Genomic DNA, 17,490 nt, shown 5'->3' with positions numbered 1-17,490 from the left:
AATAGAACAGAAGCTGCTGAGAGAAAAAGTAGGTGTGTGTAAGTGTGTGTGTGTGTGTGTGTATGAGTGTGTGTGAGATGTTTTAATCAGGACTCTGGCTGCTCTCTAGAGGTCTTGAGCTCCTGTTCTGGCCTGTGAAGCTGCATTTGGCGCATACAAGCACCTGTTAAAAATAGATCTGAAATTTTTCTGCTGCCTTCATCTGCTACTGATGTCTCTCTAACACACAAACACAAGTTTCTCCCTTTTATGCGCGATACATTTTCAAGCTATTCTTCACCTTCACGCACATCCGGCCATTCAAAAGTTTCAGCTATTTTTTACACTCTTACTCACACAACATGCAAACGCACCTTCCATTTAAATGCCGGTTGTGTCTTCACTTTTGTCTCCCTGTCTAACTCAATCTGTCAATCACCTCTTCTCATTCTCCCGTTCTCTCTAGTCACACTCATACCAGCTAGATATTCAGTCGAGGGGTGTGTATGCTTTGCGGTGGCACGTGGAAACCGATCTGCATGTGTGTTGTCTGTGTGTGTACACTGGTTTTGTAGAATGCTATTATACTGCCTGCTGATTATTAACAATCTCAAGCATCTCTTGGATGGAGAAAAAAATGGAAGGAGGCATAAATACTGATTTGGGTACGGGGGCTTCATGTAGTGGGGGTGGTCACACTTACGGTAATTTCAAAATGAAATTAGATCTATGCTATAATACAGTGGTTTTATAAAAAAAAAAAAAAAAAAAAAGTTTACACACCCTTATGAAATTGCAAGACTGAAACCACAAATGTCAGACTTCCAACAAACAAAACAGAGAAAAAATATAATTAGCTAAAAACCAGCACAGATTGGCATCAAGCCTTTTTAGAATAGGTTTCTCTGAACTTCACACACACAAAATTTTGGAAGTTTATCCCGCTCTTCTTTGCAAAAAAAAAAGATCCTTCAAACTGTGAGGGGATCTCCTGTGTACGGCCCTTGCGAGGTCATTCTATAGGTTTTTGGGCCATTCCTGGACTTTCATTATCCTTTTCTGAAGCAATGTCTTTGGGTCATTGTAATGTTGAAATGAGAACTTCCCCTTCAGCTTTTTTTGACAGAGCACAGAAGACATTTTCCTATCTATCTTGATCAGTGCTCCTGGTCCAGCTAAAGAGAAACATCCCCAAAGCATAATGCTACCCCCACCATGTTTCACAATTTTGGTTAAATCAATCAATCAATCAATCTATCTATCTATCGGCTTTGCAATAAAAAAAGTTACACTTTTGTCTCGTCGGACCATGAGACATTCTTACACATGGTTTAGGAAAACCATGTTTGAATGAATCTTTTGGCATACTTCAGTCAGGCTTGTATATTTGTCTTTGTAAGAATACCCCACAGCCCAGACTTGTCAAGAGTACAGGATAGTCACATGCAAGGAGTGCCGAGTACCTGCCAGAAATTCTTGTAGTTCCTCCAGTGTTGCTGGTGGCCTCTTGGTAGCCTCTCAAGTTTTCTCCTCGTCCTCTCATCAACTTCAGAGGATCATCCTGATCTCTGCAATGTCTCTGTGCCACATTTTTGAAGGTGGTTTTGACAGTGTTCCACTGTACATTCGATGCCTTTGATATTCTCGCTGTAGCTTTGGCAACTCTTTGGGGCCCTTGGCTCTTAATAGAATGCGACCCCAATCATTCAAGTAAATAGCAGCACAGGCAGCAAACAGCTGACTTTTATCTGGGTTTTAATCAAAATCATTGTACTCTGAGGACACTTAGAGCCTCTTTAAAAAAAAAAAGGTTTGCAATCAGGATGCTTTATTTTCTATTAGTTTTTTACTTCATTTTAAAACATTCCCAATTATTTCCGTTTGTTGGAAGACCACATTAAAGTCGTAACAAGTGTGACATTTGTATTGTTAATTATTTCTGTCTTTATATAAAAAAAACCCTGCACTTTTATAAGGGTGTGTAGACGTTTTAGATCCATTGTATGTTATATCGTTTGGTGATGGCACACACACATGCGGTTTTAACAAAGCCATCCACCTAGTTAGTTCATTAAAATGAACAATGGACAGATGGTTTAAACTGCATGTGTGCTTTCATTTTGCTTATTATAACGTTAGCATGCTTTCTCATGATCTGAAAGGTCATCGGCAGAGTTCATAAGTCCCATTAAAAAATAAAAGATGAATAGAATTGTGTGGAACCGGTGGATATACGTCGTAATAGAGGATACGCGGTGGAGGATCTGAAACCACCAGCTATACCTGGGTTATAATAACGAAACCGGGCCCAACAGAGGACCGTAAACGCTCTTCTTCACTGAATCGTTCGAGTTTATTTGTTCTGTAAGACAACCTACGCATGAGTGTGTGTTCTATACCCTCATAAATAAGATGGGCGTACAATAAAGAGTCCCCTCGACAGTAATGCCAGGCAAGGTGACGGCATTACGCCTTGGTACATGTTTGTACAATAATTAAAACGTCTTTCACCATGAGCTTCACCTGTCTAAACATAAACCGCTTGTTGGGGAAAACAAATGAATCAATTATGGCTACGGGTTTATTCATTTAAGAGCATGCGACAGCAAAGAGAGAGAAAAAAATACTCTGTGCACTTATCGCATACCTTGATTAAGCGTCCTTTTTGACTGTTCTGGCAACAATCCAACTTTTTGAACAGATTTGAACGGATATTCGGCGATACCCAGATGAGGACAGGTTTCTTCCTCGTACCGTCTCAGGGAGGTTTTTTCCTACTGGGGAGAAACATATAGGGATACATTTATGGATGAAATGTTTATATTTGTAATATACGTAATATACTAAATGGACAAAGGTTTGGGAACACCTGAGCATATGTGATACGTTTCAAACATTCCATTCCACATTATGTCTCATAATTAGCTTCATTCTTCTGGGAAGATGTTCCACCAGATTTTGGAGTGCGTTCATGGAGATTTGTGTTTATTCAGTCACAAGTAAAGGGAAGTACTGATGTAGGTGAGGTGAGGAGGCCTGGGGTGCAGTCAGTGTACCAATTCATTGTTCAATAAAAGTGTGTTCAGAGCTCTAGAGCAGGAGATCTTGCACTCCAACCCATGTAGACCATTGTGGGGCATTGCCATTATTGAACAAGTTTGAGTCTCCTAGTTCAAGCGAAGGGCAAAATTTCCAAAGACGTCTTTACATCTACACGTATTGTGTGCTTCGAAGTTTGTGGTAACAGTTTGGAACCACATATGGCTGGAAAAGACGACGCTCTGGGAATATGTCCATGCTACAAATGGAAATAAAATTCAATTGTGGATATTATGGACGTTTCAATCCAAGACCTGCTGCTGGTGTAATCATAATGCATGACCTTTATCTTCTCCTATTATCTGGTGTCCCTAAGGAGACACCGGTTTCCTTTCAAGGTTTTCGAATGCTTTTCCTCGACCCCTTTGGCCTTTGGTTTGTTCATTAGTGATATAAAACTACATCTGGGTTTCGGCAAACAGACAGACTAAATGAAACCTAACCGAATTGCACCGACACTCGTGGCTCCTGGTCCAGCTACATGGCATCCTTTGTCCTATGGTGGTCCATTCTGTTGGTCACTCATTGGAAATGCAACAAATGGTGGAACCTTGCTTCCTCTATTATACCCAGCATTGATTAAATTGCATTCAAAGTGTAATCACAAGTCACACGGTGCATAGCAGTGGGTCTCATAATAAAAAATAAAAAAAAAAAAACAAGGAAAAGTGATGTGGAGCAATTTGGACTTTTTTTTTTTTTACCTTCTCTACTAAAAATGGATCTTCAAGCTGTTCTGTTATAATAAGGCATTTGCTATAAAAAGGCAGCTATAAAAAGGCAGGTTTTTCCCCCTGGAGTGAAGCTGTTTATCTTTTTAAATAATTACTGATGTTGGCATCTCCATCTCCTGATTAGGCACAGAGGAAGGAATTATTACTGTGCACGTATGCCATTAGGTTTTCCATTAGAATTCATGTTTTTTTGTAAAAAATAACATCCAATTTCGCATTTATTTTCCATTTGCTGTTAGAAGAACCTTTCAGTATTCCGGGAAGGTGTTGCACTGATATCGATGTAGGTACTGATGTAGGCCCAGGGTGGTGTCGGCGTTCTAATTCATCACATTCAATAGGGGTTGAGGTCAGAGCTCTATAGCAGGAGTTGACGACACCAGTGAAATGATTCCTCATTACATTTTAAAGCCGGTTTTGGATATGTACAGAGGAGGGACATGGGGTATAACGGTAAGAGAATGCCGAGGATGGAGCTGCCAAGAAGGTTTATGGATGTGTCGAAGGAAGACATGCAGGTAGTGTGGGTGAGGACAGTGGGGTTTTTATTTATTTACAGCTTTGTTATGACGGCCTGTATATTAACTTATTGGGAGAAAACCGGTAGTTCTATGCAAAATCACACATTGAAGCATCCAATCTTTGACTATTTGGGGTCACCCCCAGCTGTCGCCAATGCAAAGTTGAGATCTGGAATTTTGCACAAATAACAGTATTATGTTCTGGGCTTGTTTCTCTCTCCGGATTTATTAAAGTGGCTTGGTTCATCACCAGGGAGGTGCAGCAAGCATTTTTGAAAAGCTCTGCAGACTGATCTAGATCGAGGGTCTTATTACTGTTGAATAAGGGGATAGATGAGACTTCAGGGTGCTGCCCGCAACCTACTGGGGTTTTATTTTGAAGATGACTTTTCCTTGGCTTTATAAATGGGGTTTTTCTGATACTGCAGATTTATCAGTGTGTCGGGGGATCGGGGGGTATATTGACACAGATTGCATGTTTATGTTGGTGTGTGTATTTGAGAGGGGAAAAAAAAAAGTGCTGTGTTTTAATAACCGTAACCTTGCAGCTCTGCAGTATTTCTTGCCTACAAGGTTGGCATGCAGTATTAATGATTTGGCTAAGAGTATAAATGCAGCTTTTTCATCTCTCTCTCTCTCTCTCTCATTGCTCATCTTTCACCCCCCACTCTCGCCCTCTCCACCCTTCTGTCAACATCCATCTGTGCATCTCATCTCTCTTACTCTCTCTCTCTTCTCACTCTCCCCTCTCTCTCGCAGGACGACTTCCTCTACAGCGTGTCGGTGCTCAGCGGCCTGGTGTGCACAATTCTGGCGGTGCTCAAGTGCATGCTGGGTAGAGTGCTCACCAGCAGGGCACTCATCACCGACGGTATGTTTTTAATCACTGCGCCATCGCCTTCCCGTCCCTCCCATTCCTCTCCGCGTGAATGAATAAGGAATAGGGAGGAACAGGCGAAAAAGGAAGGGTCACGCCTGACTCGCTAATAAATAGACGCCGGAAGAACGTTCCAGCTTATAGTCCAAATTCGATAGTATAGAATATAGAGTTTTTATCCGACTAGCCATCGATTTTGCAATCTTCAGTCTGAGAATCCTGCACTTGGCTGACAGGAGTGGAACCTGACGTGGTCCTCAGCTGCTGTAGACCATCTGCTCCTTAATTGGAGCTCTTAAATCGTATCTGCATGATTTTATGCATTGCGCCACAGGCACGTAATTGGCCCATTTGAATAAACGCAGGTGTACAGATGTTCCTCACGAAGTGGCCGCTCGAGGGTACATATCCGTGTTCCAGTCCATACTAGTGCCAATATCATAATAAGACTAATCTAGGCTACACAACAAGTATGTAGAGTGACCAGAGATCTGAGAATGAATAATGAGCCTTCAAAAACAAATGACGCATCGCAATCAGCTTCCCAGGTCATGAATTAGTACTGAACAGTGGTGGGCAGTAAAGTAAATGTAAATAGTTATTGTACTTTAGCAGCGTTTCTGTACTTTACTGAAGTATTTCCATTTGGGAAGACTTTTACTTTAACTTTAATCCATTTCTAAGACTTTTTACTCAACCACATTTTGCGAAATCAGTCGTTCTTTTTTATTTATGAGGATAAAAACGTAACTGGTCAAACACGCAGCGAGTCACCAATCAGGATCGAGCGTGCGCTCCGTTTGGAACTCGTTTTGATTGGTGTTTGGTGGTATCGACTCATCACTAGCATACAGTTCAGCATTCTAGTAATAGATTGTTGTTCTGAGAGTCACAGTTTTTTCACTTAAACTGAGTTGATTAAAAAAAATATAATATAAACATTATAGCCGTATTACATCATAGTACTTTGAATACTTAAGTACATTTAAAGGAAAAAAGTGAATGTTTAAAAGGAGTACTTTTACTGGAGTAATATTTTACAGAGTGTATTTCTACTTTAACTCAACTACATGCTTTGTGTACTTTGTCCACCCTCTGGAATATGTATATGGCATACACAAATTAGGGCACTAGTAAGGACCCTGACTCTCGACACTGTGCAGAAGATTATAGAGTACCTAAAAATCATACTTGAGAATAAATATCGATACCTTACTGCAAAACAAAGTTAAAGTTTCTAATGTAACAAGTAAAAATCTGATTTTAACAGAACTTACGGTAAGTATTTGACTCGTATTGAACGTAGGCTGAAAGATGCGCTAGCCCTCAACACAAGGTAGACCTTAGCGGGAAAAGCCAAAACCAGTTGATTCGTCAGGTTTTATTTCCTAAAATACAAATAAAGTTGAATGCCTCAACACCGCATTAACCAAGATCAACACAACAACCTCTTCAACAGGTCAGTAAAGCAACCTCTTCACAAAGCAGTAAAGCAAATCTTTTAAAACACAATCTTCAAAAAAACACAAAGAAGAAGATCCATTAGTATTCAATGGACAACTAAAATGAAGGAAATCATTTTGGACAAAATGAAAACCAATGTAAGTAATTGGTAACTGGTCATTGTCAATCCAAATGTACATAAACTGAATCGCAGTATGTAGTTGTGTAGGGAGTAAAAGTTGCTTTTCTGAATTCTGAAGTACAGTAAAAAATACATTTACTCAAAACCTTTACACCATAAACTTCGGGACACCGTTAACCCAATTTCTTGACACATGAATACATACGTACGTCACACCACTGGCATTTATCAGCAACATCACAGGATGAAATTCCTCGTTTTGATTCTTAGCCTGGAGCCGTAGACATTACATTTCATTCTAGACAGTTGTTAATTTGCAGGTTGACAAAGGCTCTTGCAATTTAACAAGCTGTACTAGCTGACGGTCTGCTGCCACCATCAGCTGCCACTATCAGCTGAAAAGGAAAGAAATTGCAACATGTTGGCCAGCAGGGCACTGTACATATATAGCATACATTCTAAAATTGGTGTAACCGGTGTAAATCAAGGCCCCCCTTTCCTTTTCCTTAGTTATTTTCATTCAATGCTATGTTATGCTATGCTATGTTATGTTATTGCAAAATGCAGAAAGGTAGTAGAGCAGTATATTAATGCAAGACCCTGTAAATTAGTCAGCAGTTCACATGTGTAGTCTAATAGAAAATACTGGTGAGAACAATCATTAAATTGTAGCCTAGAGCTACAATTTAATAAAAACAAAAACAAACAAAACAAAAAAACACAGACAGCCCAATCATACCCCAATGAATAAGCAAAACTCAGTCCAGATATAAAAAAAACAAAATTGTTTTTTAGAAATAATAATTAGTTCAAGTCAATAAATTCATCTAACCATAATAATACTGCAATAAAACCATGCAGGAGCTCTCAAGGATTGTAACCCATTTAACCGACAACACTAAAACATGGCAGAATGTTCTTTTTTCCTTCTTCTTGAAGCTAAAGAAACACAGACACTTTGCACTGACAGTAGAGCAAACATAGACCTGATTCACACACTCGCAGACCTGCAAAGCTGACTAGCGTGCACCCAAATTTGGCAGCAGAGTGCGAAATTTAACACCTCACACTGAGAAATTTCCTTCCAACACAAAATCATTGCACACCTTATACTCCATGTATGAGGAGTCCTTTCTGAGAATTACATCTGAACAGGGGTGTGGGGTGGGGTGGTGGTTGGGCCGGGGGTGTAAAAGAACTGATGGTAGTTCTGACTTGTGCTAATTCACAATGACTTGTGCGTTTCAAAAGCTACAAATAGTACAAATATTTTCTCCCTACATTTTCCAAATGCTTGCATTTTTCCCAAAATATTCCAGAAGTTTCTTGTGCCGTATCACTTCTCACCGTGCTGTTTCGTTTGTTCACCTGCAGGTTTTAACTCGCTGGTGGGCGGAGTTATGGGTTTCTCCATCCTCATCAGCGCTGAAGTGTTTAAGCACAACCCCAAGGTTTGGTATTTGGACGGCGCCATCGGTGTCCTGATTGGACTCATCATCCTCGCTTACGGCATCAAGTAAGATATCCGAGCATGCGCTTACAGTCCCGAATGCAGACCTTTAAATTATCTTTTTTTAGTTTTGAGTATAGTGTTTGTAGACTTCGTTAAACCCTGATGAAAACCTTTGGATGAACTTGAAATCCAAACGCAAGCCAGACTTCCTCAATTGACATCAGGGCCTGATCTCAGTAAAGCTCTTGTAGCCGAATGTTCACAAATCCCCACGGTAACAGCCAAATTCTAGAGGAAAGCCTTCCAAGAAGACTGGAACTTTTTGTAAATGAGATCTAGTTTGACTTTAGTAGACTCTTAACTATAGACAAGTAAGCAAACCAAACACCAGTCAATATATATTTACAGTATATATTGAAGAGGAAAACTCTGGTTTTGGTATTGCTCCTGAAGGAATTCCAACCATTAAATCCCACCTACACCCAAAAGAAAAGGAATTCTGATCAATCCCACCCATTACCAATATACTTCTATAATTCTGATTAGTCCTAACAGCCTCCAAAGGCAGTCCAATGACCAATCCAACTTACTCCTCATGAAAATCTGATCAATCCCACCAGCAACTAATGATATTCTAACCAATCCTGGTTACTCCTGAAGGAGTTCAAACCAGTATCTCTTTTGCCACCCATTTCCAAAGGTCCCAAAGGCCACCCAATCATGAAACAATTCTGGCCAATCCTGTCTGCACCTAAATTTTCACCTAAACTAACAAATGAAATACAAACGAAATTCCACCTTCACCTTACAAAACATTGACCAATTCTATCCACTCTTGCCATATCTACAATTCTGATGACATACAGCTAAATCCTAGTCATGTGGCACACCACTAAACCAAGGCCAATTTTTTAAACGGCTTCTGCTGCAGTCTGTTTCTCAGCCCATACGAGTTGCAGTTTCCATTGATAACCTTATGGTTTCCGCCATAGTCTTAAAAAGTCTACAATCTAAATTGTAGCAAATTTTCCAACGTCCATGTAACACCAAAACGAATGCTGATTGGAATGCTCCCACAGCACTTTAGCATGCTTTCGTTTGTTTGTTTTTATGTTGTAGTTCTGTCTCTAGTCCAAATCTAATTTGCTGCAGTACGACTACAAATGAGACAAACATGCAATCAGCTTTCTGTTATTGGCGCGAATCTCCCCTCGGATTGTACCGCAAACGTAAAAACGGATGGGAAATGGCAGGCAGAGCGGTTTTCTTTTGCTTTATTCGGTTTGCAGACAGATGACAATGCAAGACCAAAATCATTAAATTTGAGTTCCAAGTGATTGATTAGTAACACAAATGAGAGATGATTGTCTTTATTTAGCAGCAATGCAATTGTTAAATCAGGGTGCAACCATGTCATGTTCCAGTGTTTGTGTTGGGGTGTATTGCTGTCAGTCACACGTCTGCTTTCTTCCCTCAGGCTGTTGATTGACACTGTCCCTCGAGTAAAACAGACCAGGCACTACGAGCGCTTCGAGTAGGATCAACAGCGCACAGTGGAGACTCTGGACTTTATACACCCACACATACACACACACACACACACACACACACACACACACACACACACACACACACACACACACACACTTTGAAAAGACTCTTGCGACGAATGGAAAACCCACGCACAAACACTGCACATATAACACACACACACATCCGCATACATACAGAATGCATCACTGTAACCTCTCATCATCTTCAACATCACCCCTGCTCCAGGAGGAAGACAAGGACGAATTCGAACAAGAACAGGTCCTGAAGACATGGGTCAAGGAAGCGTTCTTCATGGGTGTGGCAAATCGAATGAAGCTGATCTTTGAGGACATAAAATGTTAATCATCTGTGGTGAATAAGAAAAAAAGCACATTTCCTATGAGAAAGAAAGAGGGCGTGAGCTCGCGTTAAATCAGACGGTACCTTGGACACAAAACTATATTTAGCATCCATTCATCTTCAGCAGGATCTTCGTGTACACCTCGAGCGACAAACCAAGGAGCAGCTGGCACGCCGTTACAGTAACTCGCCTCGTCTGGACGCCCCCCCCACCCTCTTTTCCTTACCTTTAATGTGATTACAGGGTACGGATTTCGTTTGCCAGGTGGACGTCTACCTCTTTCCAAACCCGCCAGTTGCAAGATGATCCCATCCTGCAGTTCATACAGTGAAGAACGTTATGATTAGAAGAACAGAAAAGAAGCACACTCGTTGGAGCACAGAGAGATTAGCACAAGATTGAAATTTGTACTATTGTACTGTACATAAAGCACTCATAGCTACTAATAGCATAGCTACATTGTTCTGATAGGTCAAAATTGTGCTCATATTTTCGAGTGGTTATGTAGACTTAAATGATGTTTATTGTGGAATTATTGGTAGTAGCCTACACTGGAATTTGATATATATACGCCAGGTAGTTTAACGTCATTTGAGTTCACTTAGCTCGCGCTTACTCGTTCTTACTTCTGGTTATTGGAAAAGGCGAGCGATTTCTCCTGATGCGTTTTAGGTATCGTGCGTGTACACAGCTGTCAAAAAACTCGGTGTGATTAGCCTTGTATTCGGAGAAAACGTGTTACTAGCGGATTAACCGCTATTGAAGCTACGCGTATAAATGTACATACTTTTCTGTATCCGTACTGCCGGCACACACAGCATTCGTTTTTCACAAGTATTTAATCCGTAAACCTCCACAACCGAACGTACCTTCCTCTAATGACCTGTCTTTTCTTTCTTTCCTGTTTTACTTGTGTAACACTTTCTTAAAATATGGATGTAGAGTAGATCTAGATGTAGAACCAGACTACAAATAAGAACACGTTTAATATGAGTCTAGTGTTATTGAGACCTGGGATGTGAACCGTTTTGATGATTACAGCAGCAGTTCTTCACTATCTAAATCTTCAGTATCTCCAGGTGAGTCACAAGTAAAGCCATTCTTAAAAAGTTGTGGAACTGATAATGAGAGAGTAGAACATGTTTTAGAAATCATTTCAAAGTAATACAACTATTAATCCACCTTAAGAATGCTACTTCTAGCTAGACCTGTATTTTGAATGAACTTTTTGAATTTGAATCATCTAATCTCCTCACGAGTGCTAATTCTAGCTAAGCTAACTGCCATTTCATAGTCGTCTTTTTTGTTTTTTTTTCTATTCCATTTGCTCGGCTAATTCTAGTAAGGTAACTAGGAACCTAGATTGCAGGCCAATGTAGCTTGTGTATAACGCTAATTTACTGATCGATTTCACATTTTCTAAATCGTTAATTCACCTTAAAATAGTTATTTCTATTTAATCTGGAATGCTAGTCATTTCACCTCGCCAATGAACTCTAAGTGAATTCAAAAAGATGCTACATCTATCAAATTAGCTAGAACTTGGACAGGAAAGTCTGATGGCACCAGCTCACAAAAATAAAAGATTGAAATGTGTACGTTTACTTTTAATCAAATCTCCCCATTTGATCTGAATACTAATTCTAGCCAGTTAGCTAGAAGCTAAAAATGTTTATAGCTTATAAAGTATTAGCACATTCCCTAGTCTTTAGGGTATTTATTAAGAATGTTGATTAATTTATTCGTTTTAGATTTTATAAAACGTTAATCCACCTTAGGAATGCTACTTCTAGCTAGTCTAGAACGTTCAACGTTTAATTATAAACAAAAAAATTTGTTTCTTTCGCTATGAAAATAAAATCTCCTCACAAACGCTCACTATTGAGACAGTAACTGGACATTTATTTTCCTTTTAGGAGATTTATGGAAAAAAAAATGCTGATTTGTTGGTTTTTAATTTATAAAACATTAAACTATCGTACGAATGCTATTCCCAGCTATCCTCATACAGTGCTGTAAAAAAGTATTTGCCCCCTTTTGTTTATTAAAAATTTTATTTTTTTTTTTTAACAAATTTTCCACGACTGAATAATATTGATTTATTGATTCGTGTTTTTCATTCTTATAAACCATTAATCCGTCTTCAAGAACACTAGTCAAGGACGGAAGGTTTTTCATTGTTTTTCTACCTCAACTTTCCATGTGGATGCTAATTCTAGCTGCACTAGCTGGCATTCCCTGTGTTTTTATAAGCTTAATTAATTAAGGGTAACTGATTTATTGATTTTCATTTCATAAAACACTAATCTATCCTAAGGACGCTACACGTAGCTCGCCTAGAAAGTCTTGCTTTTAATTCGTTCCTTATCAAACCACGTCATAAGCGCTAGCTCTGGCTTTTCTAGCTAGGGTTTAGCATGAGGCTGTTCTGGCGCATTTACACATACTTTTAAAAATAATAAATTTAATTTAACACTGATTTAATGATTCAGTTCTCATTGATAAACATTAACTTCTAGCTAGTTTAGAAAGTTTCCTTGATTTGATTGTTTCCTCCTCAAATTTGGCCTTAATCTGGCTAGTCTAGGTCAGAGCTAGCATCTGGAAAATAAAAGAACCAGGAGATATTTGAAGAAAATAAAGATTTATTGATTAATTCATCAATTTAGAACACGTTAATTCACCTAGCTAGTCATAATCAAATTTTTCTCTCTCAACTCTACTCCTGGATGCTAATTCTAGCTGAGCTAGCTGGCTAGCTGTTTTTATAAGCTAGGTTAGGGATAACACTGACTTATTAAATCTCATTTTATTAAGATTTAATCTAGCTGAAGGAGGCTGGTTTAAATAAGTATAGAATGTCTCGTCTTGAGAGCCAATTCTGGCTAGTCTAGCTAGCGGTTAGCGCGAGACTGATCTGGAAAATTAAGTCTCTCACATTTCCTGGTTCTTTTAAGACAATTCTGAAGATCTGTTTGATTGCGTTCTCATTTAGGACACGTCACTCCGCCTAGCTAGTTTTAATTTATTTTCATTTCATCTTTTATATTTCTTCCCTCAACTCTCCTCATCGATGCTAATTGTAATTGGTTAACCGTGTTCGCTAAATTCTTCAAAACAGACAGAGTTGAAGTTGGACTAACCACACTAACTAAAACTCTTCCATAACCATGTTACGGTTCTTCGCGAGTAAACAGGTGGTGTTGCTATGTGAGGCGTTAACCGCAGCTAAAACATAGCAAGCTTTCACGTGTTACACTGTCATTTTTAGCCTTTCCAGCTGCGCATACGTATTTTTTAGTCAGGTATCCGAGAGTCACATGTAGCAAAACCCGTGTAGACGGTACGTAGTGGCTACAGGCGCACTAGTGATAGTAGCTAGTAAACGTTTTCGTGCAATAGCGTGAGTCTGGCGATCTTTCTGCCGATTTAGGATCACGGCAAACACAAATAAAGGGAACCCCGCACCGCGCACAGCGAGGTCATCGGGTTACCCCCACTTGAGCGGTTTCGTGAAGATGTATATTTTTTCGTAGAGGGATTTCCTGCGCTCCGACGCCGTGGACTTCTCTTCCCGAGGAACCTCTGAAGGAGTCTCTGCATGGCTTCCATTCTCACGTGTTTACTTGCCTTACTGGCAAAGAGCCCCTAGATATGTATACATGTTCTCACACACACACACACACACACACACACACACACACACACACACAGGTATACAAATGTGTATATACAACTCTATATAGATATTCTATAGAATTTTTTTTCTGTTGTCACAAAAAGAGTTTATTGAAAAATAAAGATATATCCAGCGTATTCATCAAAAAGAAAAATGTCCTGTAATCTTCTATCACTGTCATAACCTGAAACACAAAGCTGATGAGAAAGTCGACGCACATGTACACAGGGAGGAGGATGGAAAAACAAACAAAAACAAAGCAAGGGTATAAAAAATGAGCAGTAAACATGATGTCGTGTCTCGCATCAATACTTCGAGTGATTTACGGCGCCGACTTTCCGAACTCGTTTCGACACAAGTCGGAATTAATGACTGGCTTGTTTCATCACAAGTGCACCTTTTTCACACTCCGTCCACGACTGTAAACAAATATGAATTATAATAATTACCCCCAACCCCCCCCCAACCCAAGAAAAAAGTGTGGGGGGGGGAAAAAAAAAAAAAAGAAAGTTTGGCTGTCACGATTATATACAAACTCAGATCTCTGTGAGCGAGAAAAAAAACCCGTTCATATAGCTATAAATATATACATAAATGTGCAAATGCGTAAACAAAAAAAAATTGGAAAAAAAATGAGGTTCCTGCTGATTTTTTTCCCCCTTAAACATATAATCCGATCACAAAGGTGCAACGTTTGTTCATAACAGTGACGCCGAGGGGGACGATGGTACTATATAAATAATCGTAAAACAATCTATAATATAGAGCAATAAATTACTATTATAATAAATGAATAAAAATAAAATATTTTTTTTAATACACATCACTCATCAGTAGTCTTTCTTTTCTTTCTTTCTTTTTTTTGTCCATTTACTTTTGATAATTCCAGTGTAAAAGTTTGTTATTGACCTCCTACGATCATAAAAGTAAAAACCTACAGAATTTGCAAAGTCTTCATTTTGTCCCCCAATGTCAAACACGTTCCATCTGGGACAAGCGCACGCACATGTTCACACTTTTTTATTTCCTTTTTCTTTTTTTTTTAAACTTAGCATAAACAATTCCCCCATATAGCAAAAAAAAAAAAGGAAAGAAAAAACCTATTTTATATATATATATATATATATATATATATATATATATATATATATATATATATATATATATAAAATCACCAGACATTATTTTGTATACTAAATGATAAAAAAAAATAAAATAAAAAAAAATAAACCTAGATAAAGAATACAGTGTTGCCAGATGTGGGGTTTCGGTACGCAGGCTCATGTTCGGTGCTTTCACTCGAGAGAAATTTTCAGTGCGTGCAATATTGTGCAGGCAAAAATAAAATAAAATAAGACTTTTTTTTAAATTAAATTAAATTTTCAAAGAATAAAATTTTTCAGTATGTACATGAGCTTATATTTTTTTCCTTATTTTTCTTTTCTTTTTTTTTTTTTTTTTTTTTTTTTTTTGGAGATGAGCTGCAGGAATCTAATCGCCACATCTGGAATCGCTTGTGTTTTTTTCCAAATTGTTTTCAATATATGATATTGAAATTGGGAGATGTAGCAGGAGTTGGTGTTCGAGGGTCCCGGGAGTGCGTGTGTCAGGGGTTTTAATCACGTCGCCGAGGTTCCCATTGTTGGCTAAAAGAAGGCCACGAATACACACGAGGGGAAAAAAACAACAAACAAAATCAAATGGAGCGATGAGTGTGCATGTGATATTGTGGGTACGCTGCGATTTAAAATCCGTATGTACACGCCAGTTCAGTGCAGGAAGTCCGAATAGAAAATCCTTCACAAGCAGGGATTCGACAGTTTCCCTGGAGGGTTTTCCAACCTCTTGTTTTCCCCTCTGGTGCTCCAACAGTAAAAGTTCCTTCCTTGGGCCCATTGGTCCCGTGATGAATTGGAGATTAGGATTGGTTAAAACACGATGAAATGGAACGGCGGCGGTGCTGAACAGTGTCCTCCAGGGGGCAGTGACGAGTTCTGTGTACCTGCACGCCTTCAAGTATTTCAGGCCGTTTTTCAGACGAGCACTTGTCCAGTTCGGCCTTTTTCTTTGCATTTGCCTTGTTTTCTCCGCTTCACGACCAATCACGAGGTTCTGAAACATAAAAACCTCACGAGAAACGCAGGCTTCAGGGTCAAACGTGTGTGTGTGTGTGTGTCCAGTGTTTCCCAGTGTTTATTTTACACAAAAAAGCAGAACGAACGCAACAGACCAGACTAAACAAACGTCCAGCGCACGGTGTGATGACGTCACAGCTGCCTACTGTAAAAGTTTACTGAGCAGTTACAAGCAGTTGGGAGTCGCAGGGCTGGTGGTTGTTCTTCACAACGTTCTTTTGGTTTCTAATGAGTGAAGGTCAATAATTAACGGGTGACTGATCATAATCAGGGCTTATTGATTATTGGAAATTGGACCACGTGAGTAATTAAGAGGGCAGTCGTGATTATTGGGATTCGGAAGTCATTAAGATTCTGTAATCGTTGATTTTCGGGTTTCATTGCTGATGATTGGTGATTACTGGGTATCGGAAATTGTTGGAAAAATGATTGTAATTATTGGTGATTATTGGGTAGCTGAAATCTGTAGTTACTGGTGATTAATGGCGATTATTGGGTAGCGTCAATTCTTCACGTTATCTGTGAGTATTGGGTGTCTGAAATTTGGGTATCTGGAAAATTGTAATGATCCTTATGGTAATTTGGTGGTATGATATGGGCATTAGGAGTCGAATGAGTGATTATTGGGTATCTGCAGTCAATCAAGATTGTTGGTAATCTGCAGGCAATGAGTTAATTATTAGTACTGGTAATTCTATATATAATGGTATACGCCATATTAGCCATTATGGTTATTGGGAATTGGTGACTGTTGTTCATTTGACGTTATTGTGAGGAATCTAGTAATTATTGGAAATCTGTATTTACTCTGTTATTTAGTAAGCATTAGGAAATCGTCATTGTGTGAAATGGTTGACCGATAATCAATCAATAATTCAATAAATAATCAATAATCACTGGGAAGCAAAATTATAAGTAAACTATTCATTATAAGTAACTGAGATTATATGAGATTATGCTTGTAACTGGTCATTAACTCAGGTTTGGGAATCAAATCCTGGTTTTTTTTTTTTTTAAGCAGATCTCCAGAAAGCTTTAGTGCCCCGACAGGTGAAACCTAATCATTTGTGTCACAAACAATAAATATTTTGCAGCTCGCCTGCTCACAATAAACAACTAATTATCCGGTAAAAAGGTCAAACGCTGGTTATTGTACACAGCCAGTATAAATGTGTGAAAACATTCTCTAAAGGGAAGCTAAAGGGGAGACACTGGTGTGTGTGTGTGTGTGTGTGTGTGTGTGTGTGTTATAAGCAGTTCTTGCACAGGGCCACCTGGCCCTTCATGTAGTCTCTGCAGGGGCAGATGCGCTGGAGTGAAGCGTGAGCTCCTGCGCAGCTAAACAGCAGCAGGTCGGCCTGCAGCACGCAGTGACGTGACGACTCGCTGAACGCAGGAACCCCGACGTCCCCGACACTCTCCACCGTCTTACACTCCACACCAAACCTACACAGAGACGCACGAGGAGAGAGAAACACGAGTTAGTCAGACTTCACGCTGAAGATTTAGACGTTTCGTAGGCAACACTGCCCTC

At 39.3% G+C, this 17,490-nt stretch overlaps 2 protein-coding genes across 3 annotated transcripts in view; one reads left to right on the top strand and one right to left on the bottom strand.

Annotated features, from left to right (window-relative positions):
* The window catches only part of tmem163b (transmembrane protein 163b), a 43,756-nt gene extending 30,411 nt beyond the window's left edge, over positions 1–13,345 (top strand). The window contains exons 6-8 of the mRNA XM_046840130.1: positions 5,093–5,204; positions 8,170–8,311; positions 9,726–13,345. Of these exons, the coding sequence (XP_046696086.1) occupies positions 5,093–5,204; positions 8,170–8,311; positions 9,726–9,786 (315 nt within the window). The 3' untranslated portion in view covers positions 9,787–13,345. The remainder of the gene's footprint in view (positions 1–5,092; positions 5,205–8,169; positions 8,312–9,725) is intronic.
* A 556-nt stretch (positions 13,346–13,901) lies between these two features.
* mgat5 (alpha-1,6-mannosylglycoprotein 6-beta-N-acetylglucosaminyltransferase) overlaps positions 13,902–17,490 on the bottom strand; it is a 63,009-nt gene continuing 59,420 nt past the window's right edge. For both annotated transcript variants that reach the window (XM_046840128.1, XM_046840129.1), the window contains exon 17: positions 13,902–17,402. In XM_046840128.1, the coding sequence (XP_046696084.1) occupies positions 17,204–17,402 (199 nt within the window). In that variant the 3' untranslated portion in view covers positions 13,902–17,203. The remainder of the gene's footprint in view (positions 17,403–17,490) is intronic.

The sequence above is a fragment of the Silurus meridionalis genome, chromosome 26, assembly GCF_014805685.1.
Source record: "Silurus meridionalis isolate SWU-2019-XX chromosome 26, ASM1480568v1, whole genome shotgun sequence".
Taxonomy (NCBI): Eukaryota; Metazoa; Chordata; class Actinopteri; order Siluriformes; family Siluridae; genus Silurus; species Silurus meridionalis.
Note: the sequence above shows the minus strand (reverse complement) of the source record. Positions and strands in the feature narration are given on the sequence as shown.